Source organism: Trachurus trachurus (genome assembly GCF_905171665.1).
Source record: "Trachurus trachurus genome assembly, chromosome: 16".
Classification (NCBI taxonomy): domain Eukaryota; kingdom Metazoa; phylum Chordata; class Actinopteri; order Carangiformes; family Carangidae; genus Trachurus; species Trachurus trachurus.
In genome coordinates this window covers 29,379,637-29,396,161 of record NC_139902.1, presented here as the reverse complement: position 1 = coordinate 29,396,161, position 16,525 = coordinate 29,379,637, and the positions used below count along the sequence as shown (strand labels likewise).

The 16,525-nt window shown below is 46.4% G+C and overlaps 1 protein-coding gene across 1 annotated transcript; it reads right to left on the bottom strand.

The window, feature by feature from the left end:
• Positions 1–2,580: 2,580 nt before the first annotated feature.
• onecutl (one cut domain, family member, like) lies at positions 2,581–11,871 on the bottom strand (the record flags this gene model as incomplete). The annotated part of the gene is made up of 2 exons (XM_083989031.1): positions 2,581–2,891; positions 10,644–11,871. The coding sequence occupies 2 exons, from the start codon at positions 11,869–11,871 to the stop codon at positions 2,581–2,583; spliced, it is 1,539 nt and encodes a 512-aa protein (XP_083845157.1).
• Between the last annotated feature and the right edge of the window lie 4,654 nt (positions 11,872–16,525).

Here is a 16,525-nt window from a genome sequence, read left to right as displayed (position 1 = left end):
AACAGGACTTAACACCCAAGATCCAAGTAAGATAAGGGACATACCTCAAGAACCCGCCCCTAAAAAGTCTAGGAATGACCCCCTCTTGGAACTGAGACAACTGTCAGAAGGGCTTGGCGTGTGGAGGACAGTGAGATCAACACTGAGCTGGACATAGACAAGACTGTCTGCACTGCACTGTGGACTGTGGAGGGAAGGGAGTAAAGGGAAGGAGGTGGTGGGGTGGGGAGGGGTGTGGGGTCACAACCATGCATTTCCCCAGGCAGACACAGTACGCATGTTTGCATGTGACCCTGAAGGACTCGCACTCAATCGGGCCTTCGGACGGCGCTTTAAGTGGGTCCCCAGACACTTTACACAGTCTGCCAGATGGCATTGGTCTGAACACAACTTTACAAGCAACCTGTGAACCTATGGGATGCCACATCTTCATTGTTATTATCATCATCATCATTATTATCATTATTATTATTCATAGTGTTATTAATTATAAATATTAGCACAACATTCAAACAAGCTTTGGCCTTGGCGTTAAGAGCTGACCGCAGAGACATTTGTAAGAGTAAGGAAATCCCCGTTTTTCTACAAAAAAAACAAAAACAATATGAAACAAAAACAAAAAAAAACAAAAAACAAAGGCCAGGCCTTAAAGATAGAGAGATACGTAACATCACTGGGTGGGATCGGGCTGGATCGGGTCAGGATCGGGAACAGGGGTTTAGGGATTCAGGCCGTACATTCAGGGAGGCAATGTTAATCTTTGGTATTACGATGGGATTCTACAGCTAAAAGTGCCCATCAGAAAAAAGTCTTCAGTTTCACACAGACATACAGAGCATCGTTAAATAAATACTTACAGTATATAGATAGCATAAATAAATAACCAAATAAATAGAAATAGGAAAGAAAAAGGAGAAAAACAATAAATACACAAATGCAGTAATAAATACGTTGATCAGATCAGCAAATTGCATTTGAAATGTTCTTGGTTTGATTTAACTATTGGCTATAAGGAGGCGTGTTAAAGCCGTTCCTTTGTGGACCAAAAAATGACCTTGTACGTCAGCAGGGCTGAAACAAACTGCCCCGCAACTTCCAATGTGTTTCTATAAATAGAGCGATGTGCTTGAAATCTGTACAAAAAGGGCTGAAAGAATCACATTCCTCCATTTTTCTAGACATCTGTAAAAAAAAGGATTTTCATAATGGAGCAGAGGTGTTGTACATTTGTTTTTGGAAATGGAGTGGAAAAAATACGACAATGTCACTATACATTGTGTCAGGTTTACCTCTTTCCCCTCTCGTGGAAAAGCCTTTTGTGTGTTCAAAGGGCCGCCTTTCACTTTGTCTTCTTGGTTTTCTTTTTTTTTTCTGTTTTTGGCTTGATTTGTTTTTTTTTTGGAGTCAAAAAAAATGGCTGTGGAGCTTCGTTTGGAAGCTCAGTGAGAGTCTTAAAGCTTAGACGTTTGCACCAACAAGTCCGTTTCTGCGTCCTACTTGTGTTTATTGATTCTGTCCTGGCGTACGGCGAGATGCACTGCGGTCCCCCACCTCCTCCCACTCCCACCCCCACACCTCCTCCATCCTCCATCCTCAAGCCCCAACCTTGAAAACTCTTGATTCATTCGAGGCGGGACCGTCTTCACAGACTTCCAGGAAAAGGAGTTTCCTGTTGGGGATGGTGAATGATTGACAGCTGGGGAAGGAAGGAGGGAGGGTTGGTGCTTGGTGCTTGGTGGTTGAAGGGAACCTCTGGATAATTCCGAATTCGGATCAACGCCACACAGATCTGAGAAACCGTCACCATGGAAACACATGCTTAAGAAAAGGGAAATTAGGTTCTTCAGAAAAAAAGTGTTTTACGTAAAAAGGAACAAAAAAAAAGGAAAAAAAAGGAGCCTCTTTTTCCTCTTTCACCTTGATTTTCGAGGAAAAAACAGGACCATAAGAAGAACATCAGGGGTTAAGGAAGGGAAAAGGGGGGATCAACAACGTCTTTGGGATGATGGTGAACAGTTTTTTTGATTAAGAAGTTACACGATGGAGCTCTCCAGGTGTGAGCAAAAACGGCACCTCTTGATTCTTCACGTTTGGAGAGATGACTATAGATCTGAAGGTACACCAAAAAATATGCTTCCTCCTGATTTGTAATACCCTCATTATCTCTAATCTACATAATCAAAATAATGCAATGAGATGGTGTCTATGCAAAGGGTGTGACTCTTCTTACGAGTCAAAATCATCATCATCATTGCACCCTTGACTATACAAAGCAGGACCTCGCATCCCGCGGTTCATATCACTCTGGGTTATTATCGCCCCCTTTCCATTTCAAGGGGGCGATCGACTTTGGTTTGGGGGAAAATGCTTTCGTCTTCATAATATCATCTCTTCAACAACAGCTGGCTCCGTCGCTCCTTCTGATAACGAGGAGGACATTTTTATGACGGCCGATCTCTGCCTTAGACCAGTCTTATATATGTGCCCCCTTGCTCCCTCGGTGGCGCCTCTCCACCTTCTCTCTCCTCTCTCCTCTCTCTCTCTCTCTCTCCGCACCGCGCCTCCTCGGCGGTTCCGTCATCACGCCGTGCTGCAGGACACCGCGGAGGAGGAGACGCTGGAGCCCGAGGAGCCCGTGGAGGAGGGACGGCCCTCGTCCGCCCACTTGTTGATGTTGCGTCGGCGGGCGTTCATGAAGAAGTTGCTGACGGTGGAGAGCTCCAGGCCCAGCTGCTGGGAGATGGTGATCTGCAGCTCCTTGGTGGGGCGGTGGTTCTCCCTGAAGATGGCCATGAGCGTGCGCCGCTGCAGGTCCGTGAACACCAGCCGGGTGCGCTTCGGGCCCTGGTTGCGCTCCAGCTTGCTCTGCTCCTGTTCCTTCCGCTTGCAGGCTGCGGGCAGATGGATGGATACAAAATAAATTTAAGAAGGCAAGGCAAGGCAATTTTATTTGTATAGCCCGTTTTTTTTACAAACAGTTTGTCTCAAAGGGCTTTACATGGCATCATAACAACATCCTCTGTCCTTAGACCCTCACATCGACTGAGGAAAAACTCCATAGAAAACCCTTTTAACAGGGAAAAATCTGAGAAACCTCATGGTGAGCAACGGACAGACGTGCAATAGATGTTGTTACAGACAAGACAGTTTACAGTTTATGACACAGAATGTGCGAAATATGGAAATGTTAGCAAGAAGGAGAAGAAAAAAGAAGCAGGAAAGGAGGGGGGGAAACAGGTTAGCTAACAGCAGACTGGCTGGCTAACTAGGACAAATGGATTAAGCTGAGGGAAAGTGGATTTGTTGAAAGAAAACAGATTAGCTAAGCAACTTTGATTAGTTAAAAGAGATGAATCAGCAACTTGCTTCATTGTGCAGTAAAGGAATCAAGATGTTCAGCCTATCACATCTTATTGCCAGTGAGCTGCTGTAAGGCTGCCGGGGTAAAACAGATCCAGATAAAACTACATCCAGGCCAACAGCTCTAAAAGTTTTTTCCGTCATGGTTTTCATTATAGACTTTGTCCTCTGCTTTTGAAAAACACAGTCAAAGGTTTTCTGTTTTTACATGGATCTGGCTTCAAGACAAAGTGCAAAAAATCTGCTGTCGTCATCTGCCGACAATGACTATGTCGTCCAAAAGAACAATCACACTCAAAGACAACGAACAGATGTGAAGCAGTGGATTTCTCATTTCACCCAATGGACCCAAACAGTAATAATGATTTTCAGCCCAGATCCTCCTCCTCCTGCCCCTTGTTCTGATATAACATCATCATCATCACCGCATCGCTTTTAAAATCTATTGCAGCACTTAACGGCTTCTGGCTTTTTTTACTCCTTCGTGTGCATTCGGAGGCTCCAGAGAAAATTAGTCAAAGAGCAAAGTGAAAGACAGATGCCAGAAACGGTTAAAGATGAGAGAAAAGCACAAATCTGATTTTTTTTACTGCATCTTCTAAGTGCCTCACTTCGTCTTCCTTAATATATTTCTGCATCTGCTGCTTTTTATTATTTTTATTATTATTATCCCGTGGTCCACAGAGGGTAAAAACATGATTTCATTATCTCGTTATTTCTTGCTGCATTAGCTCCATGTCAGTGTTGGCCATGTTTAAACTTTTTAAGTGGTAATAGAGGTGATGAAGTCTTCTGGAGATTTGAATTTGTGGACACAATTAAAAAAAGAGAAAGAAAAAAAAAAGGGTTTAAAACTCAGGGTCTAAGGGTTAAACACCACTGTAGCTGCAGCAGCCCGTCCAATTAGATCATCTGGATTTCCTCAGGAGGAATATATGAAATTGTAATAAATAATAAGGAAATAATAATAATAATAATGAGTTTGCAAATTAAAAATTAAAAATAAGCCAAAGAGTGAGTAAGAAAAGACAGCTTGGTGTGTGTATGTGTGTGTGTGTATGTGTATGTGTGTATGTGTGTGTGTGTGTGTGTGTGTGGGTTGAGCTCAGATCCATTTTGAGAATCAGACGAGCATTTTGAATTCAGGCTGCATGTTCCTCTGCATATCTATCGCTGAACCCTTCACCTCCAACACGCTGTAATTCTGTATTTACAGGAAACACAACACCAACCTCTGCCTTTGTGTACCGAGCCAACTTCTCCTCCCCTCCCTCCCTTCTTCCCTTCCTCCTCCCCCCTCCTCTCCTCTACTCTCTCCTCTCTGCCCATCTCCTTCCACTTCCTCCTCTTCCCTCTCTCTTCCTTGCTTAGTGGACACTTCAACATCATTAGTTTCTCATAAAAGTCATTTACATGTGGCGGCAGTGAGTGAGTAATAATCACTTTAGGAGGAACTAATTTATTTTCTATTAACGGCGGGTTACGTCAGGGGTGAGTGAAACAAGCAGAGTCGGCATTGCCCAGGGTGTTTAGAAGCCTTAAGTGGACTAAAACATATTTGGGGGGGGAGAAAGGGGGGGAGGGAGGGGAAGGGAAGGGAAGGGAAGGGAGGGGAAGGGGGGAGTCATGCAATTACCTAAATGCACACTTTTAAGAGGTTTCAATCAGCACTGTGCGGCTGAGCGACTGTTTTGCTGATGGTATCAAATGCGTTTCTAAGTGTAAGCATTGGTGTATGTGCACACACAACACAAAACAACACAACACACACACAGTGAGGAGTGAGGAAGGGCTTGGTGCCGATAGTGAACTTATATTAAATATCGACCTGCAAATTGGAAACGCAACTTGTGTTTTCTTTTTCTTTCTTTCTTTCTTTTTTTTTTCCGGTTCCTGCCTTCAATGTGCAATAATATTATTTTTTATTTTAGTCCGGAGCTAAATTCAGACTGAATAATATCCACGGTGTTTCAGTAAAAAACGTGTGGGGGGGTTGAACACTGAGTCATTAGACATTTTTAGCAGCAGAGCAGCCTTTACTGTAAATAAATAAATAAATAAAAAAACACAGGAAACAACTATATTTTATGTCTAATTCTCTCACAGGAAGTCAAAAAACGACGCCAAAGCAGAAACTGTCTCCAACTCACATCCGACTTTCTTTCAAGGAATTAAAAAAAAATAAGCAGCAGCTGTTTGGAAACAGGCACTAAAAATCAAGAAAAATGGCGCTTTATTCTGAAGGATTCTTGCAACGAGCCGCAGCAGCTCTGTCAAGACTTCTTCACTTGTTTCCAGAAAACAAGGTTTATGGAGCTCTATTATCGACAGAAATGACTTGATTGGATGGAGATATCAGGTAGTAGAAAGGGGGGGGAAAAAAGACCAATATTTCCAACCTCAGTCTGACTCACACACATACACACATAGTACAAAAACACCATACATTGAATTAAGTGCAGACGCTGCCTTTTTTGCTCTCAACACCGCCGCTCTGACACGATCAATTGATTGGCTTACATCTTCCTATTGAGAAACACCTCACACCGCCGGGGGCTGATGTTTACTGTATGACCGGCTCCTTCAGCCGCTCGCTGTGGCAAATCTTCTCTCATTAGCAGAGCTGCTTGAGAAGTTAAGTGTGACCTCGCTGCCGCACTTTTCCACTGTCACAACAACAGCAGCAGCAGCAGTCGGCGGCGGCGGCGTTAGCGTTAGCCTTTGGCGTGAGTGAGCAGAGGATGGAAAGTTGTTTTTTTTCTCCAAGTTTAAATGTGAAGGATGTGAATTCCCTGCTCCCATAGTACCTCCCTCCCTCTCTGAAATCATTATCTGAAAGGAAATGTTTTGACTTTGGGGGGGTGATGCACTCCAGATTACGGCAGCGCCCCCCCCCCCCACCTCTGTTTGTTAGCAGTTTAGGCTTCCAGAGCTCGTTTGCATTTCTGAGAGTTATCGAACGACGTCTCATTAAAATCTGAAACAGGCCCGAGATGTCAGCGGCGTGTCAATACCACTACAAGTGAAATAAATAATTTTTTCTTCGTCTTTTTTTCTCCTTTTTTTTTTTTTGCTGCTACATTTTTCACAGGCGTTTTCACACCAGCCAACCAAACCAAACATCGATACTCCTGGTGCAGCTTATAGACGGTACATACTATATATATATATATATATACAGTGGTGCACTCTCGGCTCGTGTAGTAATGAAAGGAATGACATGATAGCGCTGGCTGGCTAGCTGGCTTGTAGCGTGGATTTATGTCTGGTTGGAGGAGTCGGGGTGTCCTGCAGCCTCCTCCTCTTCGTCCTCAGCTCTCTCTCACTCTCTTTCCCCGACGATCATAACGCCGACCATTAAGTAAATGCTTCCTTATGCTGTAATCATGTGTAAAAGGCTTCACAATTACCATGCTATAAATCCTCCGGTTGCCGGGGCGACTCCTGCAGACATAAATATTCCCCCTATAGGGCTTCTTATGATCGTGGGAACGGCCCCTAATCGTGATGTACGCCCCTGTCTCGTGTTGCTGAAACGTGATCGAAAGCCCTTTCCCTACCCCCCGGCGTCTCAACCTTACACCCCCCCCACTCCCCCACCTCCCCTCCTGCCCAACACCAACACCTCACCCACCCACCCAACTCACCCCTCCCTCCCCTTCTCCCTCCCTTTCCAGCCCCAGCCCACCCCCCCTGCTGATTTCTTGGGCCAGGGGCTGATAGAAATTATTGATTAAATCTGTGCAGCTCAGACTACTCGACCCACAGAGGCTGGTTAACCCCTTCAGCGCCGGGGAGTCAGAGAGGAGGATGGGAGGGGAGGAGTGGGAGAGGAGGGGGGCTTGAGCTGCAAAAGCCAGATAAAAAAAAAAACAATAACAAAAAAAAAAAAGAAAAAGAAAAAGAAAGCGAACAGCAACAGCAGCATCAGCTCTGTTTGCTCGGCAGCTAACGAACGCCACGTCGGCCTGTTTACGAATCCCCTCTCTCCGATATGTAAATGGAAGCGGCGTTGACCTTTGAGCCTGCACGGCCGGACGAATGTGAACTGTAATGCAGCGAGAGGTGGTGGACGAGGGGGGTAGGGGGGGGCAGTTGGCTTTGTGGCTTTCATTACTACTGTGGGGGGTTGGATGGTTGGTGGTGGTGGTGCAGGCACTGGAGCCGACACGTAAACCGCATTGACCTTTCTTATTCATTTAGACCTTTAGTCAAGGGCTTCGGCCATCATCTTTAAAGTTATAGTCTCTGATCCCTACACACACACACACACTCACTCCACACTCCACCTCCTCCCTCCTCCTCCTCCTCCACCTCTCCATCCTCTCTCTCTCTCTTTCGACTTTAAGTGTCGGAGCATCATGGCTGTACGGTCTTTATCCTGCCTCCTTCTTCTCCAACTAAATCCTGATTGCCTCCTCCACAGACCTGCATGAGGTTGGGGCTGGAGATGCATCTCATATACAGTACAGTGTTGCTAATCCATAGAAAACACACAAATACGAATACGCACACACACTCAGAGAGAAAAAAAAACACTGCAGATAAATCCAAGAGATCACCTCCTCCGTGTTTAGCAAAAAAAAACAAAAAAAGAAAACATCTCATGCTCTGCAGAAAAGACAATTATTTTGAAAGAGACAAAATGGCAGCAACAGCTAGTTCCCATAATGACAGAGCGTCTCTACTCTCTGCAGCCTCTCCTCCGTGTATAAGAGCTGTCGTTATGGAAATAACACGGCGCCGCTGCACTGAAGGGGCCTTCTACCTTCTGTGTATTTAAGCGAGTGTTGCATTGAGGAGGATCATCTTAAAACTTGAGGCGTGAAAGCTAGAGAGCACTCCAGCTGTAGAGTCTTCAAGCTCACACCGGGGCACCGCGCATTTTAATTCCAGTCTCGATTTTTTTTTTTTTTTTTTTTGCCGATGCGGCCGAGGTGTGTGTGGGCAAGGCGTGCTGCTCTTTCCCATGGAAATCAATAGCGGCTTGTAATTAAACAAAAGGGGGTTGGCCAGGGGGGAAAGAAGAGAGAGGGAGAGGGAGAGAGAGAAACAACAACCCTCTTCGGAAAGTAGGTTATGTAGAAAAGTGCCGAGATGTCCAAATTGTGGCTTTGCCAAGAACTAAATATGCAATTTCAGAGTGTGTGGGAGCAGAGAGAGAGAGAGAGAGTAGGAAAGAGAGAGGGAGAGAGCAGCATTGTCAAACATTAGCACACTTCTCTGTGTAGGGACTTTAATTTTTTATGAGTCTGATTGATCGGCTGCTCGGACTCGGAGCGCCGACTCGTTAAAATAATGTTTGTGTTTGTAAAAGATGAAGAAACAAGGATGCTGCGAATAAAGAGGGAATGATCGGTGATTAGGAATCTGCTGGAAGGAAAACAAAAGAGCAGGGGAGTGGGGGGTAAAGGGTGGGTGGGGGTGGTTGTTTTATCATCACGAGGAAGATTAGATCGGTTGTTTTTTTTGTTTGGTTGTTTCGTCTTTCTCTTATTCGGGACAGGAAGGAGACGTTTTACATATAAAATCGCAGTCGACTCATCATCATCATCACAGCCTAGCAACCCCCATCTTTTAGATAAGAGGGTGTTTTTTTGTGTTTTTTTGCGTGTGATTGGTGTAACGTTTTGCTAAATGGAGGATGTACACATGTGCTCTCAGAGCCAAACAATCAAAGATCAATAATTGTGAAGGGATTGCAAGAGTGCACAATCATTACCTATGAACCCTATTGTGTTGTTGGGGCTTAATCAGTGGAGCTGCTGACAGAGAGCGAAAAGCAGTGATCAACTGGGCAGGCTCGCACACACGTACTGCTCACAGACCCCCGCAGTGAGCAGCAGATAACACACACACTCCACACACACACACACACACACACACTCGTATATGCTCATCTCATATTACTGTGTTCACTTGGATCTCTTTCTGAGCGCCGTGTATCAGATGGGCCTTCGGTCCCTGTGGAGGTACAACACTGTAACACGGCACTGTAACAGCGTGCATGTCGTGTCTTCAACTCACATCCCCCAAAGAATATTAAATGTCAAGCATGCAGATTACAATGTGCCTTTCAAAATAAAAAATAAAAAATAATTAAATAAAATAACAATAAATGGAAATCTGTGTGAACAACCATGAGGCCTGCCACTGCCACTCCAATATTGATTCATTTCTGCGTCATTTTCGCAAATAATCACAAAAAGTTACGTTCAGAAATTTGGAAATTTGTCAAAAATAGATTATAATAATAAGAATTAAAAAAATCGAAACTACATTTAATGTGCATTTAAATCATAAGCAGCCAATTCTTACTTTCTAGGAAGCTTCAACCTGCCAAGTGAATTTTTATGAACTGATTATGAAAATAGCTGTGAATGAATTATCCTAATTAATTCATCTCTAACGACTACATGCACCTCCAGTTTATTATTATTTTTATTATTATTATTTGCCCTGATATTAAGAATCTCATAAACCCAGGAGGTGCTGCTGCTGCTGCTGCTGCTGCTGCCTCGGAGCAGAGCAACATTTGTATTTAGCCTCGCTGTAATTGCCCTCGGTGACGACGTTGATAAAAGACGTCTGGCAGAAGCTCAAGTCTAATTTGCATCAGCTACCTTTGCCAAGTCAACTTCAGCCGCGCGCTGAGCAGATATAAATCACTGCTCGGATTAATCAATTGCTCCAGAATGGCATATCTGCGCAAATTATTTTCGTGGGCTCAAAAAAAAAAACGATTAAATTGCCCAAACCGCTGCTGCTCGAGCTGATCTTCATGGTTCATTTAAGAGGAGGGCAAATGTCTGTGGCTTTTTTTTTTTTTTATTGTAGCTACTGTACAAATCAATAGGAGCTGTTTGGGAGCTCAAGTAAACAAAGGAATGGCACATATGGCCCCTTCTTGCTCAAACTGTCCTCAATGTGCTGATGAGTTCCCACTGTCCAGGAGGCTGTTGAGACAATGGCTGAGCTGCACTCACAGTGTGTGTGTGTGTGTATCTGTGTGTGTGTGTGAAGGAGGGAAACATGAGCATGATGCTTTTGCTTTTCCTCGTGTCTCCACCTGAGCTGCATACTGATTGCTGGAGAGAGAGAGGAATTTTGATTTTTTTTTTCCTTCTTTTTTGGTGGGAAACAGGGGAATAGTGTGTTTTTAGTGTGTTTTTTTGTTGTTGTTATGGTGGTTTCTGTGCAAAACGTGTGTGCACATACATATGAGTGTGTATGTGTTTGTGTGTGTGTGTTTGGACAGAGAGTATAAAGTCAGATCTTCTTACCCTCCAGCCGGAGCGAGGCCATTCTTTGAAACTCGGGCTCCTGCAGCCAGCGTTGCATCCTCTTGAAGGTCTCGCGGCCGGACTTGAGCTTGCCCCAGGGCTTGGGGTTCCTCAGGAGATCGGACAGCGTTCCCTGCGACCGGCACAGAACCCTCTCGGCGAAGATGGCCTGGGGGATGCTGTACCTCTTCAGCTCCGTGATGATCCTCTGGGCCACATCCCTGGTATTGATCTCCTCCCCGCCGCTTCCGCCGCCACCGCCGCCCGGCAGCATGCCCTCGCCCGGCGGGGACAAGGCGCCAGAAGCGGCGGACGACGACGTGGAGTGCAGGTGCTCGGCCATCTTGGAGGCCTGCTGGCTGCTGGGGTGGTGGTGGTGGAGGTGGGGCTGATGGTGGTAGTGCTGGCTGTAGAGGTGAGCGTGGTGGCCGGCTGCGGCTGCGGCGGCTGCAGCAGCGGCTGCGTGCTGGTGAGCCTCCATTTTATTCAACTGGTGCCCCACCACCGACACCTCGCCGCCTACTCCTCCCAGACCCGGCGGAGACATCTCGCGTCCGAAATCCGACGTCCGGCAGAACAGGCTCCCTCCGTGGATGTCGTAGCCACCGCCACCGCCGCCGTGGAGCATCTGGCCGCCAATGATGTTGCCATTGGGGCTGTTGCCGAGGCTGCCGTGGTGGTAGCCGTGCATGGAGGAGGAGGAACCAAGGCCCGAACCCAAGGTGGCGGACGGTGGCGAGAGGCTCTGGGTCATGGCGAGGTCCTTGGCGTAGGGGTTGTAGAAGTTGGCGGCGCTGGCGAGGCCTCCTCCTCCTCCTCCGCCTCCTCCTCCTATTCCGCCTCCCCGGTCGTCGCGCATGAGCGTGAAGCTGCCGATGACGTTGCTGACGGGCAGGCAGGGGTGGTGGTGGTGGTGGTGGTGGTGGAACTTGTCGTCGAAGGGCTGCAGCGGCGTCAGCGTGGTGTAGGTGCTGCCACCGCCGCCGCCACCGCCACCGCCTCCTGAGCTGGACGGGGAGTCGCCGCTGTAGCCCAGCGCCGACATGGAGTGGTCGAAGCCCGGCGGACGCGGCTCAGGCTCGAGGGACATGGAGGAGGTCGAGCCCCCCAGCGAGGGCCGGGGGAACGCCGCGGAAAGGTCCCGGGAGTGGAGCATGGCCCGGCCGTCCTGGCTGTGGGCCAGATCTGAGTGGGTGTGGAGGGACATCTCCCCTAGACCCCCATCCATCTTCACCTTCACGGGGATTTCAGCAAATAAATGCGTAAATCTCTGCTGTCGTTGTTGTTGTTGTTGCTCTTCTCCTTCTTCTTGTTATTGTTGCTCAGCAGCCGAGCTAACAGTCTGGAAGGTCTCTTGTTACACCAGACTATGGATTTATTGATTTGTGAATTAATTGATTTCCGGGCTTATGGGATGTCTAATTAATTATCTGATAACGTTAAGTACTGTCTTCCAAACTCCCTCAAACTCCCAGGAAACGAGGTCGCAGCAGCATCAGGAGATTTAACGTGATTTTTTTTTTGTATTTTTCACCCTTTTTTTTATTTTAGTTTTTTTATTTTAGGTCCAGCATCAGCACTCTGCTCTGCTCTCTTGTCTCTTTGGTTGCTCAGCTGTGGTCCTCGCTCCTCGCTGCTTTTGTGCCTGCGTGAGAGACAAGACAGGCGCTGTTACTTACACTCGCTGGCTGCTGTATTCAAACTTTCATCGCATCCGAGAGAGAAAGACGGAGACGGAGGAAAACAGACTGTAGGCTACAATAGCCGCTGATCTCATCAACGCCTCCTGCACCGATTTACACGCATGCATCGCAAAAAAAAAAAAAAAAAAAAAGCAGAAACAATTCGCGTTTGACACATTTTGGTGTGCAGGATGCATGCATGCGCGGACACAGACAGACGAGAACTAAAACCGATATCGGTGTTTTAATCACTTCCATCCAAATCTCACATCATTTTTTTTCCTTTTTTTGCCTCCTCTTATGCAAAGTTATCAACGCGCTGCACATACACATACACTAGCTACTATATCCTAGGTGCGTTTTGCATATTTACATCACATGTGATAAATCCGGTAACTCGAAAGAAGAAACAGAAGGGGGAAAAATAATAAAGAAACGATGGCGATTCAGAGATAAGGAGCTTCCGGATCAATCCTACCTTTTAACATCCACTTCTCAGAGCGCGTCCGCGGCCGTTGTTGTCCCTCCTGTGCATTGCATCTCTCCTCCCGATGATTGTGTCGCTGGAGCAGCAAAACCCTGCAGATTCACACAATTGGTCCTGCTGCGCCCCGGGGTGCTGCTGCTACATTCAACCAGAGCGAGAAGAGAGCGCAAAAAAAAAAAAACCATCTGCGTGCGGACGGTTCCTTTACAGCACCACGAGCCCCCTTCTCTCGCGCGCTGCTATAGCCTCCTCTATACACTATACCCGTCCGTCCGTCCGTCGTCGGTCTTTGTTTCCCCCCCAACCACACCACACACTCTTTAAAAAAAAAATCTCCTCGGTCGGTCGGTGTGTCTTTTTCTTTTTTTTTCTTTCTTCTTTCTTTCTCCACCACACCGTCTTCTTCTTCTTTCTTCGCTCTACACTATAGCAGGCTCTCCTCTTTTTCTTTCATTATCTCGTGAGATTTTCCTCCTCCTCCTCCTCTTCCCTCTGCCTGCCACTTCATCGATCTCACCACCAACTCTTTCTCATTCTCCTCCTCCCCCCTCCTCTTTCCTCCTCTCCCCTCCCTCCCTCGCTCCCTCCTCCCCCTTCGCTCACATTGACTCTCTGCTTTCAGTGCGTCACGGCCTTAAAAATCTGACAGATGTGCGATGAAATTCCTACTCCAATTAACCCTTTCTCTCCGGGGGTGGGGTTGGGGTTGGGTGGGGTGTGGTGGGTGTGGGTGGGGGAGGAAGAGAGGGAGGGAGGGGGGGGAGAGATGTGGAGGTGGAGATGCTCCCTTTCTCATAACCCCACAGGTTAAGCCTTTCTCTAGCTGATTGCATACACAACTTATGAATTATATGTGCACACATCCAGGTCATTGTGCTGCTGCTGCTGCTTATTGCATCTGATCAATGGGTTTTTTTTCACACAGGCTGCAGCTAAACGTCGTCTCTGCTCCTCTTTATGACACAAGTGATGCTCTTATGAAATGAAACCATCTCATAACATGGAGACTAAACGGGAATGTCATTTATTCATTCTTATTTTTTATTTTATTTTTGTGGTAGGCCTACATTTAATAATATTCTGGCTCCTAATTTTCTAATATCAATGCAGTGGGTGGGTGCAGATGATTTAAAAAACTGAATTAAAGGGTGAATATGCTATTATGTGAAGCGCCTCACTAACTTATTGACCAGAGAGAGAGAGAGAGAGAGGGGGAAAAAAAAATCCATTTACACTCTGCTGTGCGCCATCTTCACACCAGGCCACATCCTGCTAGTTTTTTTTTCTATTCTTCCTATTCAGCACCAAATAATCCAGAAGCAGCTTGTTGTATTCCTTCAGTTGGTTTGGTATAAATGTGAATTACACAACACAAGGTGTGAAGGCTCTTTGAAGGAATCACTATAGCCTACATTTATATTTATTTATTTTATTGTGCAAAATGTGATAATATGATAATAAATAGTCCTCATGTTTTGATATTAAAGAACTGATTGTGATGAAGGTGCAGAGTCTCATTTGCATTCTGGGTACATAAAGGCTGCACATGTAAAATATGATATGAAACTGAAAGCATGCATGTTCACTTTGCTTTTTCTGCCTCTGCATGCTGCATGCGTCTGTGTGTATATATAGGTGGTGCAGTAGTAACCACCCACACATACATGCATACATACAGTACAGCTACATAACAACTTATTTCTAGGTTATATATCCTGATATAACCTATGTAATTACATAAGTGTGCCACTAATGCAACATATATTGTGTCTGGACATCGAGTGTGTTCATCCATTATTTTGGAAAGCAAACAAACTCGTGTGGCGTGACTCCTCGAGTTGGTTTTTAAGTCAAATGTAAATCTCAGTCTCTCTCTCTCCAGGAGTAAATGCTGTCAAGTGACGCTCGTGCTCAGCCGCGCTCTTAATCAGCACTCAGCGCGCGGCTCCATTCACTCACACCGCCGCCAACACTTGAGTCTGGAAAGTCCCTCAACAACAGGATCAATGCGACCCCCGTTTTTTTTTTTTTTTTACATTAGACCCTCGACCTGCTGCTGCAGCACCGAGCAACACACACACACACACATAGACACACATACACACACTGTAGGCCTATAGCTGCTTTTGCATGCGCGTTCACGTAAGAATAAAGTCCATTCATAGCCTCCATGCCTTCGCCCCCACTATGTGTTTATGCTCTATATATAAGAGGCATGAATATACATCTACAGTCTGCATGGTGAGGGCCCGTGTGCGTGTGTGAGTGCGTGATTTGCGCGCGGCCCCGGCCTCAGAGAGAGAAACAGAGACAGACAGAAGCAGGGAGGCAAGAGGCGCATACTAATCATATCTGTCTGTCAGTTTAATTTTCAGAGATGAGCAGTTCTGGCGTTTGGAAACAGCGGAGCGGTGCGCGGTGTGGGACCGCCGGCTTCCCGGAGCAGATGCTGCCCTATCGATCCGCCCTGCGCGCTGCTGCAGCCCTAGCACGGAGGGATATGGGATGGATGCGTGTATGTGGATGGCGAGTAGCTGGAGGTTAGGAAAAAAAAAAAAAAAAAGATGGTCAACGGCTACAGAGAGAAAATAAAAGGAGGTCGGGGTGAAAGTTCACCTTCTGTGGCTGGATAGGCTGACATCCGAGCTGCTGCTGCTGCTGCTGCTCTAAGGCCTCCAAACTTTTTTCTGTAAACCCGGCGGTGTTCATGGCTTTGGGGTTTGTCATCATCATGAGTCTCAAAATATTAAATAATAAAAATAAATGTTGGGCTAATCTAACCTGTGCTGCGTAATGAGCACTTATGATGAGACGCGCGTTTACATTTGATGAGTCGGAGCGTCCAGCAGCAGCAGCAGCAGCAGCTCTGAGTCCATGAGGCCATTTTCCCATTTGAAGGATTTAGCTGATGCTCTCATCCAGAGTCACTCTCCTCCTCCTCCTCCTCCTCCTCCTCAGTGAGAAGCAGCAGCAGCAGCAGGATCAGCAACATTACAGCCAAAACATTTACATTTCAGCCATTTAGCTGATGCTTTCAGAGGGACTTACAGTGAGAGCAACAGCAGGAGCATCAACTCCCCCACTCCCAACCCCCACCACCTCCCTATATACCTCCTATCACCAATACAGGCAATAAATACAAGGAGGAATACTCATATTTTAGCCATTTGGCTGCAGCGGCTCTTATCCAAAGTGACTTCAGGTCCGGTGGCTGTTTAGAATAAGCTTTTAATCTGAAGCCAATATCGAGCGTGTTTTAGATTTGAAGCATTTAGCATGATGCGCTCATCCTGGGGGACGTGTAGTAATGCCTGCTATATACGGGGGCTGCATCAAATCCTGCATCGCCAATAATAGTACAAGAAGCCAATAGCGAGGAGGTCAAGGGGTCAGAGGGCATCGCTGTAGTGACCTTAAAATGACCATGCATGTGCTGGAAAATAAACACAAGCAGCCAGAGCAGCAGCAGCAGCAGCGGTGGTGGTGAAAAAATAAAAAATATATATTTTCTTGTGTTGAAGTGAGGAGAAAAGTGACTTGTCAAGATTCATAAATTCATATTTTATTAGAGGGATGGGGGAAAAATAAATGAATAAAAATAAATATGCAGAGGCGTGGTGTTTTCTGCAGCCATGGACGTGCAGTGCATGCTGGTCCAGAGGCCTGCAGACAGTAGTACACCCTGCTGCTGCTGCTGCTGCTGCTGCACGGGA